The sequence below is a fragment of the Neovison vison genome, chromosome 4, assembly GCF_020171115.1.
Source record: "Neovison vison isolate M4711 chromosome 4, ASM_NN_V1, whole genome shotgun sequence".
Classification (NCBI taxonomy): Eukaryota; Metazoa; Chordata; class Mammalia; order Carnivora; family Mustelidae; genus Neogale; species Neogale vison.
In genome coordinates, this window is record NC_058094.1 from 184475155 (window position 1) to 184498227 (window position 23073).

Below are 23073 nucleotides of genomic sequence, written 5' to 3' on the forward strand. Positions count from 1 at the left end.
GAAGGACCTGAGTGTACTTTCCTTTTTTATATTCCACACACTACTCCCTGCAGATTCTGAAGCACTCTCCGCTAGCAATATCCACTCCTTCCCCAGGAACTGTTGTAGGTAAAAAGTGCTTGTTGTACATTAATATTGTTTAGCATCCTGCTACTTTGTTTTTTATACAAATATGAGGCATTATTATCACCCTTTTAACAGGTAAATACACTAAGAAAGAGGAAAAACAAAGTTCCTTGTCCAAGGTCCCCAGGTGGTATGCAGCAGAATCAGGATTTGAACTGGATTTATCTCCATAAGCTCAGGCGTCTCAGGGCACCTGGTGGCTCAGTCTGTTAGGTGTCTGCCTTTGGCTGAGGTCAGTCCCAGGATCAAACCCCGTATCTGGCTCCCTGCTCAGCAGGGAGTCTGCTTCTCCCTCTGACCCTCACCCCACTCATGTTCTCTCTCTCTCTCTTTCTCTCTCTCTCTCTCTCAAATAAATAAATAAAATCTTAAAAAAACAAAACAAAACAAAAACAACAAGAACAACAGCAACAAAAAAACCATGAAGCCCAGGCCTCTCTCATATGTTTTGGTGTACTCTTATACAAGTGATGTAACATAAGAAGGGTAGGTAGAGATGAAAATTACTTTTCCATCAGGCCATTGTTCTCCCAGCCTGCTCTGGGAAAGTAGGTGTAAGAGCACCATGCTTGACTCTAGGGCACAGACACCCAGAACTCCTCACTGGGCTTCTATGTGGCAGACATGGTACTGATCTATTATTTCATTTGGTCCTCACAAATTCTGTGAACTAGGTATTATTGCTCCATTTTAAAGATCAGGAAACTAGCATTAAGTAAATTGCTCAAGGTCACAGAGCTAATAAATAAGGAACCAGGATGGAATAGGGACTGTCTGACTCCACAGATACACATTGAACTTTTCCAAAATCACTTCTTCATGCCTCATTTTACAAACGAATCCAGAATAGTTGCCAAAGGCTAAAATATGTTTCCCTATACCAGAAGATTGACCCAGATATTGTGTCTCTTAGCTTTCCTCCAGTGCCCACTTACTCTCCCTCCTTAAAAAAAAAATTAAAAAGATTTTTCTGTTTTGTTATCAAATCTATAACTGCCACAGGGAAAGAAACGAAAATATTGATTCAGAACTTTTTCTGAGGGCCGAAGGCACAGCACATTCTGAGTATCTGCTTGGTTCTCTGAACTGACAAGCTAAAACTGTGGATGAAAAAAAAAATGCCATTTATCTAGAAACAGACTTTGAGACTTGGTTTTAGAGTTTTATTTTTTTAAAAATCTGCTGAAAAGAAAGTTGTTACCCGAATGGATAATAACTGTGCTTCCTAATTAGAGATCATTTCTATAGCTTGAAACCCTGTTCCAGCAGAGATGTAAATGTCCAGAAAGAAGTGATGGGGATCATCTTGTTGAATACCGCAGGGCAAGGATGTAGTTTTCCTCTATCTTTCTTCCTTGGGTCCACTATACTCGGACACATAGTGAGTGCTCAGTAAACATGACGGAATCAGTTACTGAATGCATAAATGCATGAACAGTTAGCAGAGAGTAAATGCTTTGAATACCTTTATGAAAGCAAATGTTGACATAGGTAGCCCCCAGATGACATGAGCAACAAACGCGCTACACACCTTTGCACAGAGGAGACTTAGAGCACTCTTCACTTTAGTTTATCCTAGATTTCTCTTATGGCATGGAAGGCAGAAAAGAGGTTTGTAATCTAAAATGTTGGGGAACAAAGCCAGGAGTGCAGAAGAAAACATACTTCATGAGTTTCTGCATTCTATCATGAGTTTCTAAAGTTTTTTTTACCCTTCAGAAAGAAAGAAAAGCTCTCTCTTCTTTCTCTGCCTCTCTCCCCCTTTCTCTGCATCTTTTTTTTTTTTTTTAAGATTTTATTTATTTATTTGACAGAGAAATCGCAAGTAGGCAGAGAGGCAGGCAGGGAGAGAGGGGAAGCAGGCTCCCTGCTGAGCAGAGAGCCTGATGTGGGGCTCAATCCCAGGACCCTGAGATGATGACCTGAACCAAAGGCAGAGGCTTAACCCACTGGGCCACCCAGGCACCCTTTCTCTGCGTCGTTCAAGTCCAAGAGGTTGTAGCCGATGGTGTGATATGTGTATGTACGTGTATGTGTGTGCGCGTGCGCATGTGTGCGTGTCTAATCATTCCACCCCCAAGTTAAGTGGTTAAGTAGGAAACTCAGGGAGATACCTCAGGACCCCTCTGCACTTCAGTGAGGAGATTCAAAACACCTGTACTTGTGGCGTGTGTGTCGCCACTAGGGGTCCCCAAGCAGCAAGCGATGGGAATTGGGAATTGGGTAGCAGAGGCAGTCTCCCTTTGTCTGCACCCCAGGTGCGGACTCCTTTTGTTCAGAGGCTGGGTTGCTACCTGCAGCATCGAGCTGTCTGCTGGCTAAGCTCCCCCGCCCTGGGCTGCCTGCACACCTCTTCTGAGGAAATGGTGGGTTTCTCAGCTCCTGCTTCTAGTTACGCCTGATGTTACCCCCGAAGAGCCAATGTTTTCTCTTTAACAGGACCAGGAATCTTTGTATTAGAAATACAGCTTAAACTACAAAGGGAAATGTTTCTTCCTACAACAAAGAGTATATCGATGTTGAGAAATTGATGGCAAAAAGACCAATTTCCAGGGTACAGTAGAGTATTTGCCATAAAATATTTAAAGCTAGTTGACAAATAGCCCCACCATTCTTCCTTGAATGCCGGCCACTGGATTAATCTTGAAAGTAAGGAATATTTCATTCTGTGCTTAGCACAGAGGAAAGGAATGACCTTCACAAAGAAACACCCCAGAGTGCCTGAAACATGGGAGCCCAGCTCCAGCCACAAAAGCTACTTCTCCCTGTGGTGTTTTCTTGGCTGCTTTTAAACTTCAAAGGAAAAGTAGAGCAAAAATAAACAAATTACAGCAACATAAGAGCTACTCTGTAAACAATAAATTGTATCAGTTGGAACAGCTGGTGATGGGGGTGGGGGAGGTAGGTGGGGTGGGGGAACACTTGATCCATCAAAATTGTGTTCTTATATTTTCACCATTTTGGGTTTTCTTACTCATAGTAAAATAGTGTTATTACATGTCCATCAACTTCTTTTTGTACTCCAGATATGTTACTCATCATCTTGTTGGTAGTCCGAGCTACTGATGGGTAAAGTCTTGGCGAACATGAAAACCATTTATGGATTTATTAGTTCCTTAGTTTACTTACTTATTCCACAAATATCTACAGATATTTACACACTTATCGTGTGTAAAGCCTGGTAGAGAATACAAAGGCTGGCCAGACAGCGATCATGCCCCCAGGAAGCTTTTAATAGAGTAGGGAGATAAAATACATGTTCCAAAATTACCATCAAAACAAAACCAGAGCATCTGCCAATAGAGCGATACAGGAGAAAGACTACAGGAATTCAATAGAAGGAAAGCTGGTTTCTGCCTTTGGGAACAGGGGAGATTTTCCAAGAAGGGGCATTCTACCTACTCCTTCACAGTGTAAGATGCTCAGCAAGGAGAGCACGGGAAAAGCCCAGTGCTGCCAGTCCTCAGTGGTACTGAGCACAGTGAGAAGGGGTCACGTGTGTGAAGGCGAGAACAGGAAATATATTTGGAGAGGGAAGGTGGGAAGCCTTTAGATGCTAAAGTAGCTTTCATGCTAACAAAATGGTAATTGTTAACAATCTTCAGTAGACCAAATTATTAACAAAACTCCTTTCGTCCCATGAGGGTTTTCATATTTGAAGAAAAAAGGTAGACATATCTTTAAAAAAAAAATCCTACTTTTCAAAGAGGCCTAAGATTTTTACAGCACCAGTGTTCGCTTTTCCACTGACAAATAGGCATTAGCTGGAGTTAATGCCCATGAATGAATGAGTGAATGAATGAGTGAAATATATGAACGAATATCCTTATTGTTTCATTTGGAGAACTGCTTTGGCAGGTCCACAAGCAGGTGCATGAGCCTGCTGGGGAGGGGTTAACTTCTTATTTCAGCCACCTCCTGCTAATTTTCTGATATCATAAACATTTTTGCGAGGAACAGGCAGCCTTTAGGGCTCTGACGCTAAGAAAAATGATAGTGAGTGATCATGCCTGCTGAGTTTTCTCCATTCGTTGTGGCTTTAACAATCTAAATTATTGATCAACTTTCAGATTTTAGTTCTGAACCCGGAGCTCTCCATTTGTTCTTCAAAATAATAGGCCTTGGAGTTATGGTTCATCTCCTACCAACAAACTAAGCTTCCCCAGTCATCTTGTTTTTGTTCAGTAAGCATGTTTGTTGACCTTGTATCCTTCTTCTGGGCTCTGAACCCAGTGGAAAAAAGTTAGTCTCTGTTTCATTTCACTTTCATATAGCACAGAGTGTCTGTGGGGTAGTACCTTCACAGCAAGTTCCCCTTTGTCCCTTCCTTTTATATTATCTCAAGTCCATCTGAGATAATAAAAGTTATCAACTTCACAAGGCCTGCTTTACCTTCCCTAACTAATGACTGCAAAGTTCTGGGAAGGTAAATATTATCATCTGACTACAGAAATAGAATTTGACATCATTTTGTAAGACTTCAGAGATGAATCATGAAACCTGTTGTGTATTACTCAATTTGGGACAAGAAAGATATAAACCTTGGGCCAAAGATTAGATATTTCCCCTGGTGGAACAAGTAAATGCTGATTAGTTATCTTCAGATGTAGTGGAAAAAGCAGAAGTTGGTCAAATCATAGATTTGGCCTTTCCGGTGCACAGTTTATAATCACAGCACAAACTATATGCCAGGTACACTGTGGCTTTATACACATGATTTCATTTAATCTTCATAACACCCTATAGTATCAAGATTTGGGTTGCAGGTGGAGAAACTGAGACTCATTGAGTGTAGGTGATTTGCTCATGGTCACGTAACTAGAGAGTGGTGGAACCAGAGTATGAATTCCTGTGTTGTCTTTTGTCTTCAAAGCCTGGAGGGTGTCAGCCCTACTAGGTGACCTAGGCTAGTCAGTACACCATCTAAAGATCTGGAGGGATATATCGGTTACTAGTTAGTGAAGTAGATGTGCCTTTGATCAGAAGAACTTTGGGAGAACAGGAAGTCAGTTCTGATGGAGAGATTAGTGTTGTGACAGGCCATATATCCCTGAAGGACTCCAGGTTAGGCTGCATCAAGGCTGCATTGCCCAAAAGGAGAGAAAAAGGAATATGTGTTGAGGGGAGGAGGGTTGGTGCTCAGGTCTCCCTATACCAGGCAGGAATGTTCCAGGTTCCATATAGATGAGGGTCAGGAAGACTCAATGTGGCTGAGGCGGGCTCATGAGCCTCAACTATTCAGAAAACGGTATTTGGGGGGGGGGGGAGAGAGACTCATTGGGAAGGTGTGCTAGGATGGCATCCCAAAGGGAATTAGAAAAAAAAAATTTAAATCAACTAGAAAATGTGACATGAGTGCATATTATGATTATTCAACATTTATCAGTCACTGTACATTGGGTGCATGGTTGATGTGGACCCCCTAGGACTATCTGCTGTTCCTGTGTCACTCCTGATAATTCTTAAATTGACTCTGTCCTTTTAACCATGTTTTTAAAAATTGAACTACCCCAATGTGAACACTTTCCACTTTGCTACATAATGAGAGTACTTTCACTCCTTTAATGTTTGCGTTTTCCTTTGATCTAACAATTTCTGTTCAAATTTCACAGTTTTCTGTTGCTTCAGGATTGAAAGAACCGATTACCCTGCTGGGAGTGTGAAATAGATTTTTAAAAAAAATCCGTATGATATTTCCTCCCAGTGAAATTAATTTAGGTTTAAATACAGGGGAAGGTACACACCTTGTGCTCCAGTCTCTTTCTCTCACACACCTAAGCAATCCCTTTTCCTGAAAGGGCACAGTTGGACCTGCTGCCAAGTCTTTTGTGAGGATCCTTTACCAGACGAAGTCAGACAACCTCCTTCACTTGACACCCTGCTTTGTGAGGGCCTGATGACATATTTGGAACATCTCTATTTCTTTGAAGGGCAACCTCAAAAGCCCAGTGGACCCATTAACCACTGTCCGTGGCTGGGGGTACTTAAATGCGGCTGGATGGGGCTTGCTAGGTGTTTTGACGGTGTTTTAGAAAACACACCTTCTTGCAGGGTTAGGGACCATCAGCTCCAGAGTAACAAAGAACAATTTGGAGGGGAGTGGAAGAAGCTCTTTAGAGCCTTTCTGGCATCCCAGACCCCCTTTTAGCTAGCATCGTGTCCTTAGTGACCTCGCCTTCGCCCTCTGGATCCCCCACCCCGGCTGTCTTCGCCGCTCCTTAGCCTGGCCACCGGCAGCGAGACCCACCACCTTCTCCCCACTCCCCACCCCGGGTTGCCTCCAAACCGTGGGGCAGCGCTGCGCCCGCCCCGCAGCCGCGCTTGCCCCACGCCCCCCCGGCGACCTCCCCAGCACCTCGGGGTCCCGCGTCCCGGTCCAGCGTCCCCCCGCACCCCAACGCCCTGCAGTCCTCAGCCTCCTCTTCCAGCCCCAGTCGCAGAAGCTGTCAAGCCCGCGGCAGCTGAACCAGCCCCCCGAGCTCCCGCGTCTCCTCTCCTTCCTTTGTGTGCGCGCGAGCGGAGTTGGGGCGGAGGGAGAAGGGGGAGGTCGCTCTGTCTGTCTGGCTCCCGCCGCCTCTGCCCGGGCTGCTCGAAGTGCCGCTGGGGAGGCAGGAGCCCAGGGGAGGGTGCAGGAGCTGGCGGGGCGCCTCCGGGCCGCCCGGGCGCTGTGGTCCCAGCCGCGCGCGGGGGAGCGCGGACCACAGCTGGGGCTCGACTGGAGGCACGGTTAGTCCGCTCCCGCCGCCCCTCGGCCTCCCTCGGCTCCTACCTAGCCCCCCGACACGCGGAGAAGAGCGTGCAAAGGCGCCGAGAGGGACGGAAACCACAAATAAATAGCGGCGGCAGCAGCGCGTCATCTGGTGGAGCAGGAAGTGCAGGCAGAGTCCGGAGGCTGGTGCTTTGCTGCGCGTCCCCAGGACTTTGCCATGGGCTGGGGGCCGCGAAGGCTGCGAGCGGTCGCGCTAGGGCAGCGGCGGCGGCGTCCGCTCCGGGGCTGAGCCAGCAGCGACGCGCGGAGCGCGCGGAGATGGCAGCGTCCAGCAACTCCAGCCTGTCCGGCTCCTCCGTGTCCTCCGGTGAGTTTCAGCCCGTCGGGCGCAGGCTGCCGCGCTGGCTCTGTCGCCCCCCGCCCTCGTCCGGCGCCCCGGGATGGGTAGAGCCTACCTGTGGCCGTCCTGCCCCCTCTCTCGGAGTGAGGGCAGGCGCCCGGTGGGACACTGGTTCGGTTTGCCAGCACCCAGGGCGCCCACAGCACCTCCGCGCCTGACATCTGACAGCGCAGAGGTGGGAGAGCGGTGGCGCCCTTAGTGTGCGAACGCGAGGGTTCTGGAGACTTGGGGAGCAGCAGCGGGCGAGAAGCGAAAGGAGCAGGGCGGGCTCGCACTTTCTGGCGCAGCGGGAACCTGGGCTAGCGGGGCGCAGAAGGTTAGGGTGCCGCTGGGTGCCCGAACTAGCTTGCGGTGCGGCGCCCGCCGGGCTGGATGCCCAAATCCAAGGAAGAGAGGAGAAAACCCCCGCTCCTCGCAGACTTGATTTTCTTTGTTTGTTTCAGAAATTAGCTCCGTGGAGACACAAGCTTGGGGCATGGTGTGAGATAGAAGTAATGAAGGGTTTCTGTGTTTCTGGTCCTGATTGAAGGGAGTTAGAGGAAGGAAGGTCGAGCCCAACCTCTGACAATTTGCCGGTTTACAAGTGTGTGTGTGTGTGTGTGTGTGTGTGTGTGTGATTTTTTTCCTATGTGGCCTCTTGGACATTTTCTTATAATACTCTCTAATTTTACTTTCCGGGCATACATTTTGTTTTCAAGTGTGGCTGAGCAAGGGGAGGGCTTCTTTCAGCTTTTTCTATGGTTGATCGACAGGTCTGTTGAAGAGAAAAAACTGCTAATGAGCCTGAAGGAATAGGAATCAATAGAAATAGACCCTCTGGTTTCTGAGTATGACAGGTTTCTAATCAGAATGATGCATTAGGTAGAATTCTTCTACCTCTCTGGTCCCTGAAAACTTTAATGACAAACCCTAAAGGCATAGCTGATAAGACATTTAGTGTAGTATACAGTCGTCCGGAGTCAAGAGGGTCTTGAAATCCTCAGGAAAATACTCAATATGTTAATATTGTATTAATTCCTATTGTGTGTGTCTGTGTGTGTGTGTGTACGTGCGCGCGTGGGTGTGTGTTTTATTACAGTCACCCAGACATTAAACTCCAAGAACAATCACCTGGTTGGGACCATTGGACAGCAAGCCTGTCATAAATAAGCCATATCTATAGATGTGTAACTAATTTAATCATAAATGCAAGGTGAGTTTGACTAAGGTACGATTGTGATGTGGCACAAGGTGATCCCTTGAAAGCCGTCTGTTATCTTTTTTGGCAGGTTCAGTTCCTGGGAAATGGCACCTCCTTTCTTGATCACTGCCAACTAATCAAAAGCACAGTGTTGTTAGGCATATGATAGAGTTCAAGTTGCTGGTAGTAGCAGCCAATGGGGCAGAACAGTCATATCTTATTAAGAGCAGCAACAAGTTGACTGCCTGTGGTTTTAATTCTGAGAACTCAGCAAATGTTACAGCGTATTTTTAGTACCCCCAAACCACTGCTGCTGCTTTTCAATTCATTTTGGTTGACTAACATTGAATTTAAAATACAGTGATGTTGGCTTACGATTAGCATATGGTTAGCCCTCTCAGAAAGCTGCCCACTAGAAAAGGGACTGGGTGGGTGGAGAGGTGGCCACAGGAAAGAAGAATGGAAAAAAGACAAGAAGGCCGTATTCTCATGTGATTTACTGATGGCATAAATTACAGATGCTGTGGCATCTGAACATTCAGATCTTGGTGTAGCTTAAGGAACCTGGTAGAAAAATTAAATTCGGGCTTCAGAAAAATACATGGGTTTGAAGTCACGCAGTACGAGCTTTAGATGTTGGTAACTGCTTTGCAGATAGGATGGAGATGCTTATGATGGGTCTCCTTCCTGCTTGAGTTACCACTGTTTTAAATCCTAATGGGAACTGGGAAATTACGTGAACACCAAAATTCAAAAAAGTGGGCATGGGTATACTATTTGTTGTGGATCAGACTGGCCTATGAGCTTATATTGCTTAATACACCAATTAATCAGATGCTTTGTCTTGAAAAATACAAGAAGCTGTAGTTCTCTTTTTACGCACACTTACCCATCGTGTGGATCATGAATAATTCAGACAACACAAGCAATTCACACCTATGAGAGGTGTTGGGCATTAAAGAATAGAGCCTGTTTGTTGTGGCAGCTGCGTTCTCCCAGGCAAAGGCCCGATTATATGAGAAAATAGGGCACTCTATCAACGTATTAATCACCTTTTTCAGCATAGGGCCTATTATGTGCCCAGAAGTAAGTTTCTAAACGTCAGTTTCAAGGAGGCTGATTGAGGAACATATTTTTAGGATCCCCTCTAGTTCTGAAGTTCTGGGATTATTGTTCTTGAGTTCTGGCTGCCCCCATTTACCAGTTGGGTAATTTGGAGTGAGTTGCTCAACTCTCCAAGCCTCAATGTCCTCATCTGTAGATAAGGCTAATGTTAATAACAGGACTTACTCTAGGAATGCTATGTGGTTTAAATGAGATAGAGTGTGTCGACCAGTTAGCCGAGGATGTGGCACTTAGTCAATGTTTGGTGTTAATAAATTTTGCTCCTTTGAGGAATGACATAGAAGGCATTTCATGGCTCAGACTTTAGGTACAGAAATAAGTCCAACACACATAAAATTTGCCTCTTACATTGCACGTTAAATTTGATCTTGAGGTCTGAGGTCCATTAAATAAGCAGTCATTAAGTATATTTTAGGTTTTGGGCACTGTCCCAAGAGTTCGGAATGGAAGATGAATTAGGATCCTTTCCCTCACTGTCCAGCCACAGAGACGGACGACAAATAGTAATCTATATTCCCGTTGGGTAGAATGACTTATGTGGAGGAGAGTGCGAGGAAGAGAGTAATTCCTTCAGTAGGCAGGAGTCAGTGGAGGTGGCCTATGAGTTGGGGCTTAAAGGATGAGTGAGATTTTTTCCCCCAGATAGCAGGAAAGGCATTTCAGGAAGAGGAAGAGCATTTCGGGAAGACCTCCAAGGGCCTAGAGGTGGGGAAGTCCATGGCCCAATTCTCAACTTCCTTATACGGTTATACCTATAGACCCATTAGCAGCATGGTGCAGAGAGAAGCTAGATCACTTACTAGTGCTGCTGATGTAGGTAGGAGGTTTTCTTTCCATTCAGGTAGCAGTGGGTTTGATGGCACAGCTCCCTGGAAGCCTTAGGACATACTTGGGCAATTGAGCAGGAAAGAAGGAACTGTTGATTCTGTAGTGAGTAGCATATGGAGAGGTGAATTCGAATAATATGGGTTAAACCTCTCTTAGAGGAATAGATGTGGAAGATTTAGGTTTGGTTGTGTTTGCACAGAGAGTAAAGATCTGATAATTCACTCAGTAGTAAACTCAAAGTTATCTGATTTTCCTGAGAATATGTTCTCACTTGCTGTTGTTGAACCACAACACCCAAGTGTGTCATTTATTCTGCATTACCAACTGAGACATAACAAATGAAATAATCAGGTTAAAATTAATTTTTAAATACATTTTCCAAGAACTGTTCAGAAATTTTCTTCTGGAATATTCAATTATGTGTGGAAGAAATTGCTTTGGCTTTGTTTTAATGATAACTGCTAGTAATTAAATTTCACAATCACCTAGATTGGCAGGAAGGTTTGATTACGTTTATTATTTTAAATGGAAAAAAAAAGATTGCTATCCTTACGCTTTTACTCTAGCCTGTGGTACTTGATTGTATTCTGAAATAAAGAGTGGTTGATTTGCAAAATAGTTTTGCTAATAATCATGGGTAATACTGGCTTTTATAATTGAAAGAAGAACTTCTTGCATTTTAGTGATGTGATTGCCAAATGGGTAATTTCACAGAGGAAAAAAAAAAGAAAGAAAGAAAGAAAGAAAAGAAATCAACTCAAGTAAAGTAATAAATAAAAAAGCTATGAGATGTTTTCCAGTAACTGAACAAGGTAAAAATTAAATATTAAAGGACACCCAGGATAAAAAGTTGTTAAGATTTTGAGAACATTAAACATACTGTATTATAGAAATGAAATCAACATAGACTTTAAATTACAATGCAAATGGAAAAAGGTAAAAATCAGTATTTATGTGTAGAGTCATTGAAACCTTAATTAGGAAAAGAACATTCCTAAATGAATTGAGGGATTTATTTCCCCAGATTTTATACAATAATAATGTGGGCCAAATAAATAATGCTATTTTCTGCTGTCATACCGGTTTGATCCTAGAAGTGATATATAGAAATTTTCATTACTCATTATTGGATGGTCAGAACCAGTGACATTTACAAATCTTTTATACCCCTAGATGCATAAGGTTAAAACTGAACTATGATAATGCTGCCAATGTGTAATTAGAAACTCCATGGATCTAATACTACAAAACAGAATATCTTTGTTGAAACAGTCATTCCGAGAAGTCTACTTTTGGACCCCCGAATTATTCAGAAATATTCAATTTTGTGTGAAATAGAGGTCTTTACCTGTGTTTTAGTGATAACTACTGGTAATTTAATTTCATAATCACCTAGAGAGTCAGAATGATTTGATTACTTTTGTTATTTTAAAGCACCAAAAAATTGTGATTTCCAAAAAATAGCAAATTAAAAAAAAAATCACAAAGCTGAAATTAATATCCTGAAAGAAATCATTCACTCAGATGAAGAGTGTTGTTCTTTGCTGTTATTCTGGTGACCTTCCCACACCTCATTTTAGCTTACTAGATTTTTTCACTGCTCCTTTGTGGGAACCCAGATGAACCCAGTGATACAGAATCTGAGAGGACAGACTTTTCTTAGGCATGACTACCTGTTTGTCGGGTTTGACAAGGCCCACTGATAGGTGTACTCTTGCTAAAATGCCACCCCCCCACCTTTCCCACAAACCCCGTGAAGTGTTTTCAAAGACACTGCCATTTGTTCAACTTTTAGGGGACACAAACACCAGGTATTTTTTGAGGCCAGTCCATGTGGGATTCATTGGACAGTGTGTTCTCTGAGCTGCAACCTGGGGCTTGGCCCGGGTGTCAGCCTGCTGAAGGCCGTCTGCTGCTCTGCGGGATCTCCTGTTTTTGTGCAATGGTGAAAATAATCGGACACTGGGTTTGGAAAACCTATGCATGAGCAGTGTCACATTGGTATGTTTTGGAAAAGAGTTTTCTGCCAAGAGATCAAGATTCTTGCCAAGATAGTTAGAAGCAGAGAAAAAGAAGGGGACCTAGTGATAGACCTATGATTAATAGAGTCCATCTATCACCCACCCATCATGTATCTTTTATGAATGTATTCACATTTCATGACTCCTGATGTGTATCATTTAATTTTCAAAATGAATGACTTTCTTCGTTCCTTCTTTCCTTTCTTTCTTCTCTTCTTTTTGCTTTTTCTCTCATGTAATTATGTTGGTCAGATTTCTATTTAGAATTTTTTTTTCATCAACCCTGCATTTGGTCCTTCCTTGACTATTAGTTTCCAAATCCTCTAAGCAGCTTCCTGCTTCTCTCTCCATTTGCTGAGTGGGAATGGAAGCTAGTTTTGTGTTGCTTGCATGGATTCTGGTCAGGGGATCAAGACGGATACCTGTATCTCTGGTGCAGGCTGGTTGGTGTGACAGAAAAAAGTCACGTGTCTCAAAGTTACTAACAAAAGCAGAGGTTTATTTAAAGTCTTCATCACTAGAGGGAAATCCAGTGAGGAATGTGCTGGTCCCACAGGCAGTCTGGTCTGCAACCAGACCCATGTGTCTGTTCACTGGGATCTGAGGCTGAAGACTTGGCATGCGTGCACTGCCAAGTGACGATAAAACTTTGCGGCTCTGTACCCAGGGAGAGCCATCCACCAGCTGCTTGTGCAAATAGCCTGCTTTTCTCCTCATTTATTATTAATCGAACACCTTTGTGGGGTCCAATCTTTGAACAGTCTTTACAGCATGGTCTAATTACAGCCTTGCCTTGCTTCAGTAGCTTGGCCTGTCCAAGTCACCCAACCTCAGCCGTTGCAAGAGTTATTTCAAATCATCCGATGCCTAAGTTCCCATAGACATTTTCTAATAAAGGTGTTCAGTGAATACCTTATTTAAAATATAATCACCCAAGGTCGGAGGTTACGTTGGTTAAGATTCCTGGAATTGAGACAGCGTCTATGTATTTTGTGTGGGCTGCCAACTACCACTTGCCTTGGTGGGCCTGCTGGGGAGAACACTTTTTCAAGAAAGGCTACATGCCACTTGCCTGGCAGAATCCACTAGATGTAGAGAAGCAGTCTACATCCTTGAGCTGGCAAGAAACCTCATGTTCCCAAATGTGTCTTCGTTACATGTTACAGGAAGAGCCCTAACCTCAGAGTCAGAAGATCTGGACACTGAAACCTTTGACCAAGACATTGACCAGGACACCTAAACCCTTAACTAGGCTCTTAAAGAGGCTTTAAGCCCTAACTATGACCCTTAAACCATTAACCAAGACTCTTGAACCCTTAGCGGAAGTTCCTAAATGGTTAATGTAGGCATTTAAACCAGATACTTACTTAACTAAGCCCTACAACTAGCTAATGATGTGACCTTTGGTGAAATCAGCCTTTCTGAGCTTTAAAACCTGATGGCAAACAGCACATATAACAGCCTGTTTCCCAGAATTGATGTGAGCATTAACAGGGTTGATGGAAGGATGGCCTCCTGTAGGCCTGGCTGTCCTATCTGCTCAGTAGATGCCGATACCTCCTCCTGCCCTGAACATCTTTGAGCTTCCGTTCTCTTGCTGCTTTTTGTTTTGTTTTGTTTTTAAGGTTTTATTTATTTATTTGACAGAGAGAGTGAGAGAGAGCACAGGCAGAGGGAGCAGCAGAGGGAGAGGGAGAAGCAGGCTCCCCCGCTGAGCAGGGAACCTATCAAAGGGCTCCATCCGGACTTGAGATTGTGACCCGAGCCAAAGACAGATGCTTCACTGACAGAGCCACCCAGGCGCCCCTCTCTTGTCTTTAAACCAGATTTCTGGTGAATTTATCCCACACGGTTGTCATTCCTGAAGTATACTATTTGGGAAAAGGCTTAGTAAACTGGAAATCAGCTAGCAATTCTGAAAGGTTTTTATGTCTTACTCTGTTTACATGGAATCCTCAGGGTATTTCTCTGAGGTAGACCACGAATCCCCTTTGCAAACAAAGGCATCGGTTCAGAGGGGGCACAGAGATTGGATTCCCGGAGCTAGGATTGGAGCAATGTCTCCTTCATTTCAAAGAGTAGGATTTTTCATCTTGAAACCTGAAGGGTTCATTTTTTATTCTATCTCGTTTTTAAAGTGTCTGAAATAAAATTTAAGGCTGAAATGCATGCTTATTGTTAACAGAGAAAATACAGTAATACAGTTGTGCTTTATTTTGTTGCCCTTGGTGGTTATCCAGACTCACCTCCGACCTGATCAAAGTTTATTCTCACTAGCGTTAGGGACGGGGAGGTGTTACCAAGGGAATGGTCTGTAGCAAGATCCCCTAGGGGATTGGACTTCTGGATATCAGTACTTAAGAACAGTCTCATGAGGTGTGAGGGGTATGTAAGTGTTCATCGTATTAGTCTTGCAACTTTTCTAAGTTTTGAAAATTTTCCAATAAAAGGAAAAAGATCGAGGGGGAGAAAAAAAGAATAGTTGTTACTTTGCATTTAATTGACTGTCTTCACGGGAGTCTTAAAAGCATTCCATTTTGTGTGTGCTCATCAAATCTTGTGATCCCCTTATGAAACTCTCAGATTCTGAATCCTCGGCCTGAAGACTATATATTTGTAGCTTCTATCTTAAGTGAAAAGTATAGGAACTGAAATTACAGAAGGAGTTCTGGTAGACCATATGCAACACTTCTTACCTGAGAATGTTTTTTTTTTTTTTCCTCCTGATCTGGTTTGACTCTACATTTCAATACAGGTTTCAAGGGAGGAGGGGACTTGTAGGTTGTTCTAGCAGATTCCAGAATTATATAAGTAAGAGAATCAGGTTCAGAGGAGCTCCAAGAACTGCCAGAGCCATTCAGCTAGTTGACTGTGGAGCTAGATCTGGAATGGACCTCTAGGACCCACGTTTCTAGAATAATCATCCTCCATCCCCTTTTCTAGCTCATCCTAAGGAGTAGCATTATCCTTAGAGAATTTCTTACAGCTGGGTTCCCCGCCCCCCCCCCCCCGCCTTGTCTGGCTTCATGGAAGCTGTTCTATTTAATTATTTAATATTTTCAAAAAAGCAGTCATAAAGTGCTTTGTGTTTTACATGAGCCTTGGATCTCAAGGCTGATATTGTGCCAAGAGTGGCATAAAGATTTAACTGACCTAGCCCCTGCCCTAATTATAGATAGTTGTGCTATCCAATATGGTAACTACTAGCCACATGTAGCTGTTTAAATTTCAAGTTTAAATTTAAATTTAAATAAATTCAGTTCCTTAGTTGCATGAGGCACATTTCAATGCTCAATAGTACCTGTGGTTGCTGGCTACCATATTAGACCATGCACAAATAGAACATTTCCGTCATCCTGTGGAAGATTCTATTAGGCAGCCCTGGTAGACAGGGAAGGTGGTTCTAAGAGAGGGACATTACTAACGTAAAATTACTAAGCTACAAATAGCAACTTTGATAGAATGTTCTCCCATTCCTATATTTGTTATGCTGCTTAGGTTATATTTCACTAATTTTGCAAATTGACTTTTTTTTAAAGTAATTTTTTTTTCATAACTTTGAGGGGGACTGTGGAATGACAGCTGGAGGATGATGTTGGGGAGAGTAATTAAAATGTTTATAAACTCTTCTAGTTTTCAAATTGGATTCAAGCTTTTTAAAAAATGGTCTGTAGTTTTCCTAATGATAACTCCCATTTCTTTTTTTGAAAAAAGTTCTACAGTGAGTTATAATTTCACCCTCAAAGAGGAAGAAAAATGCCCATGTCCAGAAGTAGTTTGGACCTTAAAATTGTATCTCTTCCAAAACATCATAAAGAAAATAAGAAAATTGTGAATGTGTGGACTGAGGTTGTTAGTGGCATATCCAAGCTGTGCTATTTAAAGGAGATTTTCTACCAACTTGGCCATCAGCAAACCATTCGCCTAGAAGTATTTTACTACTGCAAAAGACCCACATATGGGGCAAAGCAAATCCATCGGTTTTTAGAATATAAGTTAGCTTTGGGAATCTTCAGCACATTTAATTGGAAGAAAATGCATGCAAATAAGATGCAGGAACATGACAGTTCCTAAGAAAAGGAAGCTGCCCTCCTCCTTGAACTTCTGTTACCATCTTCAAGTGCAACAAGCAAATGGAAAGGTAGATGGTATCTTTAAAGGGTCAAACAACTGTCAAGACAAAGGTGGAGGGGCTCCTGGGTGGCTCAGTTGTTAAATGTCTGCCTTTGGCTTGGGTCAGGATTCCAGGGTCCTGGGATCGAGCCCCATATTCAGGCTCTCGGCTCAGAGAAACTGCTTCTCCCTTTCCTTCTGTCTGCTGCTCCCCCTGATCCCCCTACTGTGCTCTCTCTCCTCTCTGTCAAATAAATAAATTTAAAAAAAAAAAAAAAAGACAAAGGTGGATATGGAGGCCACTGGATTCAGACGTAATAGCCAGAGGCCCATGGCATGTATGCCTTAGTCCTTTTTGACATAACTCAGATCATACGTTTAGGGCAGTGTGAATCACAGAATCACTTGGGTGGGTGATCACCATCTATAATTCTTTTCTCATCAGAGACCGTGTACCTCAACTTCCTCTTGTCCTCTGTACCCTCAGGACTGTCTGAGCACTGGGTCCTTTAAGGAAACAAAGCCTGCATTCCTTATTTATTTGACATATTGCACACAAACAAAATAAAGTACTTTTTCTTTTTTTAATGATTTATTTATTTGAGAGAGAGAGGGAGCATGAGTAGGAGGAGGGACAGCGAGAGAAGGAGAGAGAATCCTCAAACAGACTCCCCAGTGAGCTTGGAGGCCATCATGGGACTCAGTCTCATGACCTAGAGATCATGAGCTGAGCCAGAATCAAGAGACAGCCGCTCAACCGAGTGAGCTACCCAGCTGCCCCTAAAGTGCTTTATCTTAAATAATTTTGCTTCTAAGGAATACACCAAGAGATCAATGCTTGGGACAACAAGGAAACAGGGAACAGGGAGTATGGTTTGAAGGGTCAGTTTTCTACGGCAGGTACTAGAGTGTGTGCCTGAAGCACTGGCCTCCAACAGTCGGACCTAGAAGAGTCTCAAGACTGAGCCCTGTACTGCCTTATCTGGTAGCCACATGGGCTGTTCAGCTCTTGAAATGCGCCCAGTGTGACTGAAGATGCACTGCCAGGGTTTGAAGACTTAGTACAAAACAAAAAGAACATAAAATATCTCATAAATAACCTTGTTATATGGGTTATACATTGAGATGATAACATCCTTTGGATATTAGGTTAAAGAAAAGATACTGTAAAAATCAATCTCACCTGTTTACTTAAAAATCTTTAATGTGATGGCACGCCTGGGTGGCTCAGTCGGTTAGGCGTCTGACTCTTGATTTCAGTTCAGGTCATGATCTCAGGGTCATGAAATCGAGCCTATGTCAGGCTTCGCACTGAGTGAAGTCTCTGCTTAGGATTCTCTCTCCCCTTCTTCCTTTCCCCCTATCCCTGCTCATGCTCTCTCTCACTCTCTGAAATAAATAAATAAATAAATAAGAAAAATCTTAAAAAAGTTTAACGTGGCTACTAGAATATTTAAGATTAGAGATGTGGCTCACATCATACTTGTATCAGACAGCCACTGGTCTGGGAGTCCCTAGTGAGGATGTTCTAGCCCTTCTCACAGAATTCACCACACAAATCCTGCTGATTCACTCACTGCTCCATGGCTCCCGTCATTGCAGCCCTGCACACTCTCTCAGCCTGAAACACACCCTCCCTTCAGCGTGGCCTGGTTCAGCCCCCACACGCAGGTCCCTGTGTTGTCTTACTGCCGGACATGGAGAGATGTCCTTCATTTTTGCTGGGTGTGTACAGAGATTTTGACATGAAGTAAAATAAAGTAGAACAGATTGGAACTTCATCAGATTCTTGTTGATACAGGTTTTGTGCTTTGTTTTAAGGCTTTACTGTCATTCTAGACTTTACATATTTACTTGTTAGATTTATGGGCACTCCTCCTCCAAAGAAAGCCCGTAATGCTAGGAAGTTGGGTAGAAAAGTTGACAGAACAAGGGACACAGTTTTCTCCTGACCTGAGTAGGAAATTCTTACCTGATAATGCTTGTACCAAGGCTTTTGCCATGAATATGCATATGTGTATAAAACATGTCTATGTGTGATATATGTCTGTGTTGCACACATCTATGTCTGTATGTGTGTGTTTATGTGTATATGTATACACAGAAAGCAGAAGTGGATTAGGTTTCAAACAAAAGTTATTTCCAAACCAAATACAGAATATATAAGCTAATATCAAGGGAAAAGCAAAGTCAAGCCTAGCATTACTTTTAGTAATGAAAAAATTCACTTGGGATTATGCTAATGATGTGTAGATATTAATACACATAATTTGGCTGCCTAATATTGATTTAAGTTGCTCATTCAAATTCACTTTATTATAGAAAAATTAGCCATTTTATTTTATAGTGTTTGTCCCTGCAGACAGCGAAACCGTTAAGCCATGTTTATTGGGTAAATAACACTATTTTGCTGACTTTCATATGCAAAGAGAACGTTACCGTGTCTCCCACAGGAAGTGCCCCCTATGAGGAGTTACTCTCTGGCTGGTTAGTTCAAGCCAGGTGTCCTCTCTGTTATCTCCCTCATATCATTGTCCAAGGTTGAAGGTACTGTCCGTGGTCAGGGCGCAGAATTTTTTTCTCTTCTGTGATGTTAATATGTCCAAGGCTTGAACTTGATCCACGTGAGAGCCCTATGTTTGTTTTAAGGACCAAAATTAACCCACGTGCCTTTTTTCCCAAATATTAATTCTTCCTCAGAGAAAAAAGCAATTGACAGAGGCTTTCCAACTCTCTTGAAATAATACCAGATTAAGATTAGGAACATAACCACAGCAAATCCTAGGCAATTACCAATGGAAGACATGATTTGGAATTAGACAGTGTAATTTGTCATAAGAATGTAATAATTGCCAAGGTACTTATTTAGTTCAGCATTCTAACCCCAGTAATAGCACTAAGGGGTATTTTGTAAAAACGCTCAGCAGCCATTCAAGGAAGAGATGCCCTGCAGACATTTTACTTTTCATAAATATCTAACGTAAATCTGTCATTGAGGAATTCATGTAGACATGCTTCTGAGAGCATATATAGTTTCAGCTTGTGGTCCTCCTTATAGCAATGAGTTCCTTCTATTTTCCACCCCTAGAGTGGACTGGTATTTCTTTTTATTGCTTTATATTTCACTCTCTGAAACTTATTTCTAACATCCATTCTTGGGTTTTGTAAATTAATGTGGGTTCATTTGAACCCTGGACTTCAAGAGTGGTGTTGTGTGTCAAGTGTGGGAAGCTGGCCCAAATACCAGCACTAGCTGGCTATGGTAATTTGGTCCCCTCTGAATTTTCTGGTCCATAAAATGGGCTAATACTTGTGAAAGAAACTTGTTAATTGAAAACTTGTGAACAAAACTTAAGACTCTCTGGTCTACGAAGTTTCATTCTTCTATAGATGCTCTATTGGTCCCTTTTTTGGATGATAAATGATCACTCAGATTTCATGATTGTCTAGTATAACTTGAAAAATCTCCTCTGAATATATTACCTTGCTCTTCACCAGCCTTTCAAAACCTTGATGTGTAAGCCCATCGGTTTAGAATTTCTCCATTTAGTGTAAGATTCCGCTGTGCAACCCACTTTCCCATAAACATTTTAAATTAGCCCAGACAAATCTCTCCTCCAAAGAGACACCATTGTTTATACTTTCTGGTCCAGAGGAGTGGCTCTTTTTTAAAATTAAATTTGATGTAATAGCCAACCTATGCAAGTAAATCTCTGCAACAGACATGGAAGTTAGAAAGCACAGACACAGAACTCTCATAAGGGAGTCGCTCAGTCTGGGAACATCACTTATTCTTGCCTCTTCTCCCTTCTCCTTTCCCTCCCCTGTCTTCTTTCACTCCCTTCCTCCAAAAGTAACCACTATGAATGTCCTGTTTACTATTACTTTGGTTTTCCTTTTTTAAACGATTTAAAAAAATAATCCAAAACCCAGGCTTCACAAAGACAGATGTTTCTGTGTATTTTGCTCACTGCCAATCTCCAGTACCTAGAACAGTATCTCGCATGCAGGAGGCAGTCAGTAATTGTTGAGTGAATGAATTTGTCTGTATCCCAAACAATCTATCATAAGAATGCTGCTACAGCCCCTCCTTTATCCCTTACATGTAAATTAGTTCTGTAAGGGCATCATCACCGGTTCACATTAGACATACACCTTTAATGATTTTTAGAAAATTAGGGTGTTTTTTTCGTATTGGGGTATTACTTTCCCACTGGTCGCCTCTGGTGGCTCCCTCCCCCTTTTGTTTATCTTCTGATATCAGTCCGCCGTTCCCATTCCGCTTTACCTGCTCACTGGCGTCTTCTGCCCCTGTAGAGATCCAGACGTGTATAATTCTGATCTCAGGCTGATTTCATGGGTGATCAGAGTTCTTTGGTAGGTAATCAGCTCACTTTGGGGTACCAGCTGAAAAGACGCCTCTTCCTAGTACCCCGCCATCTTGTCCCCCCCCTCCGGGTGTTTTTTTTAAAAATTCATAATACAGATTATTTGCACTTAGGTGCAATAGGAGACTCGCAACAAAATCCCATGGACTTCTCTGGACCAGGACCACTTCTTAAACTTGATTTGTAGTTCTCAAGTACTTTTTAGGAGTGGATAACCACTCAAGGAGCGTAAGTAGTAAAGCTAGAGCTGAGCAGGGAGAGCTACAGAAAGATTTTAGAAAGCGAAACAGTGCAAGTGTTGCAACAGGGGTGAGCCTTGAAAAGGTTACGTGAAGGAAGCCAATTACAACAGACCAATAAATATATGATTCCACCCATATGAAATATCCAGAATAGGCAAATCATAGAGGCAGAAAGCAGATAAGTGATTTCCTAAGGCAGGGAGGACTGGAGGGAAACTGGAGTGACTGCTAATGAGTATAGGTTTCCTTTTGGTGGTGATGAAATTGTCAGAAACTGACTGTGGTAATGGTTGTACATCTCTGTAATATACTAAAATTCATTGAACTGTACACTTTTAAGCAGGTGAATTGTAGGGTATGTAAATTCTGTCTCAGTAAAGCCGTTATTTACAAGAGACAAAAAAAGATGGATAGAATAAGACTGAAAAGGGGAAAAGGTTGTAAAGTGAGCAGACTTGATCCATACATCAAGTTTTCCCTGATGGATACTCATAATTAGGAGACATTCATTACATAGTCATTGAGAACACATGGGGTACACCCTCCTCTTCCCATTTTTATTTCCACAGTTGTCTTTCTACTGACAGCCCCCGACCTCCTCAGAAGGTTCCACAGAAACGTGTCCTCTGTGATTGGCTCCCAGGGTCAGCTCGACAATGCCTCCTTCCCCAGTGACCCCAAAGGCTGGTGTCCTCCCTCTGGCTGAGGAATGAGGGCCAGCAGCAGGTCTTCTCTGCTGATGCTGGACAAAGCAATTAGTGCATTTCTCATGACTAGTTAATTAGATTTTTGCACAGCTTTTCAAGCCCTGGGCACAACTCTTACACGCCGTCAGTGCAGAACGGGAGTCATCCAGGAACCCAGTTTCCTACCATGTAACCTGGGTACTGCAGAGTTTAATAGTACAGTGGTGCCTCTGTGACTGCCTCCAGACGCCCCCACTGGGTGGATGCACGTGCAGACGTTTCCAGGGGCATCATCTGCTGGCTCTTTTGTTGTTTCTAATCAAAGAATGGGCACCCTTTGATCACGTCAGATCACAGCACTGTACTCTTAGTACTGTAAATACTTCGTTAGGAAGATGACACAGGTGCCATTGTCTCAGATGTTCTGATAGTGTTTACTTTAACCGTGAACAAGTAAAGAAACATGCGTTTGATCAGATATGATTTAAAATATGAGTATTTCAAATACAAAGTTTTCCAGAACCACATAGAGTTCAGGATAATGAATCCAATCAATAAGCATTTGGAAAAGTAGCTGCTGGCTTTGGAGGGCCAGGTGTGGGGAAAAATCCCTCTCCTCTCCCTGCGAGTGTAGTGACTCCCAAAATAAGATACTTTCTGCTGGTTAGAGGAAGATCTGGCTCTGGCGGGGAGCTTGTGGAGATAAAAATCGGCATTTGGGGGGAATAGAGTCCCGGTGTGGCCACTTCCACGGGCAGCCTTCAATCTTCAATGGCCTGTAGGAGTTTATAGCAAGGCTGGCTCCCCTTCGAACCGTTCATGTCTTGTCCTTCTTACTCCTCATGGGACAGCAAACATAGGCACCCCCACAGAGTACAAACAGATGCCTATACATGAGGGCGAAGGCAAGGCAAGTCCTGAAACATCCTCTTCCCTGAGGTCTCATTCCGAGTCTTTTCCTGGCACCCAGGACAGGAAGTGGGTATGCACTACAGTGAATTTGTTGTTCCGTGTCCTCCCTCGGGGGAACGCTGGCTGCCTTGTGCTCCCTACAACAGCAACACACGGCGGCCAAGGTATTGTGCCAGGTTTGGCCTCTGCACCTGCTCTCACCTATCACTGCGGGGATGGATTTCATTCCCGGCCCCTCCCACAGCGGTCCCGCTTTAACCGCGGTTTGGCTTACCCGTCATCCACCGCGCTCAGGAAGCGGCTTGTCTGTCCGCTTTCTGATGCATCAGCGGGAGGTTGGCGG

At 43.2% G+C, this 23073-nt stretch overlaps 1 protein-coding gene across 1 annotated transcript in view; it reads left to right on the top strand.

Annotated features, from left to right (window-relative positions):
• The first annotated feature begins 6753 nt into the window (after positions 1–6753).
• The window catches only part of CHN2 (chimerin 2), a 290041-nt gene continuing 273721 nt past the window's right edge, over positions 6754–23073 (top strand). Inside the window, exon 1 of the mRNA XM_044246302.1 lies at positions 6754–7202. Within this exon, the coding sequence (XP_044102237.1) occupies positions 7154–7202 (49 nt within the window). The 5' untranslated portion in view covers positions 6754–7153. The remainder of the gene's footprint in view (positions 7203–23073) is intronic.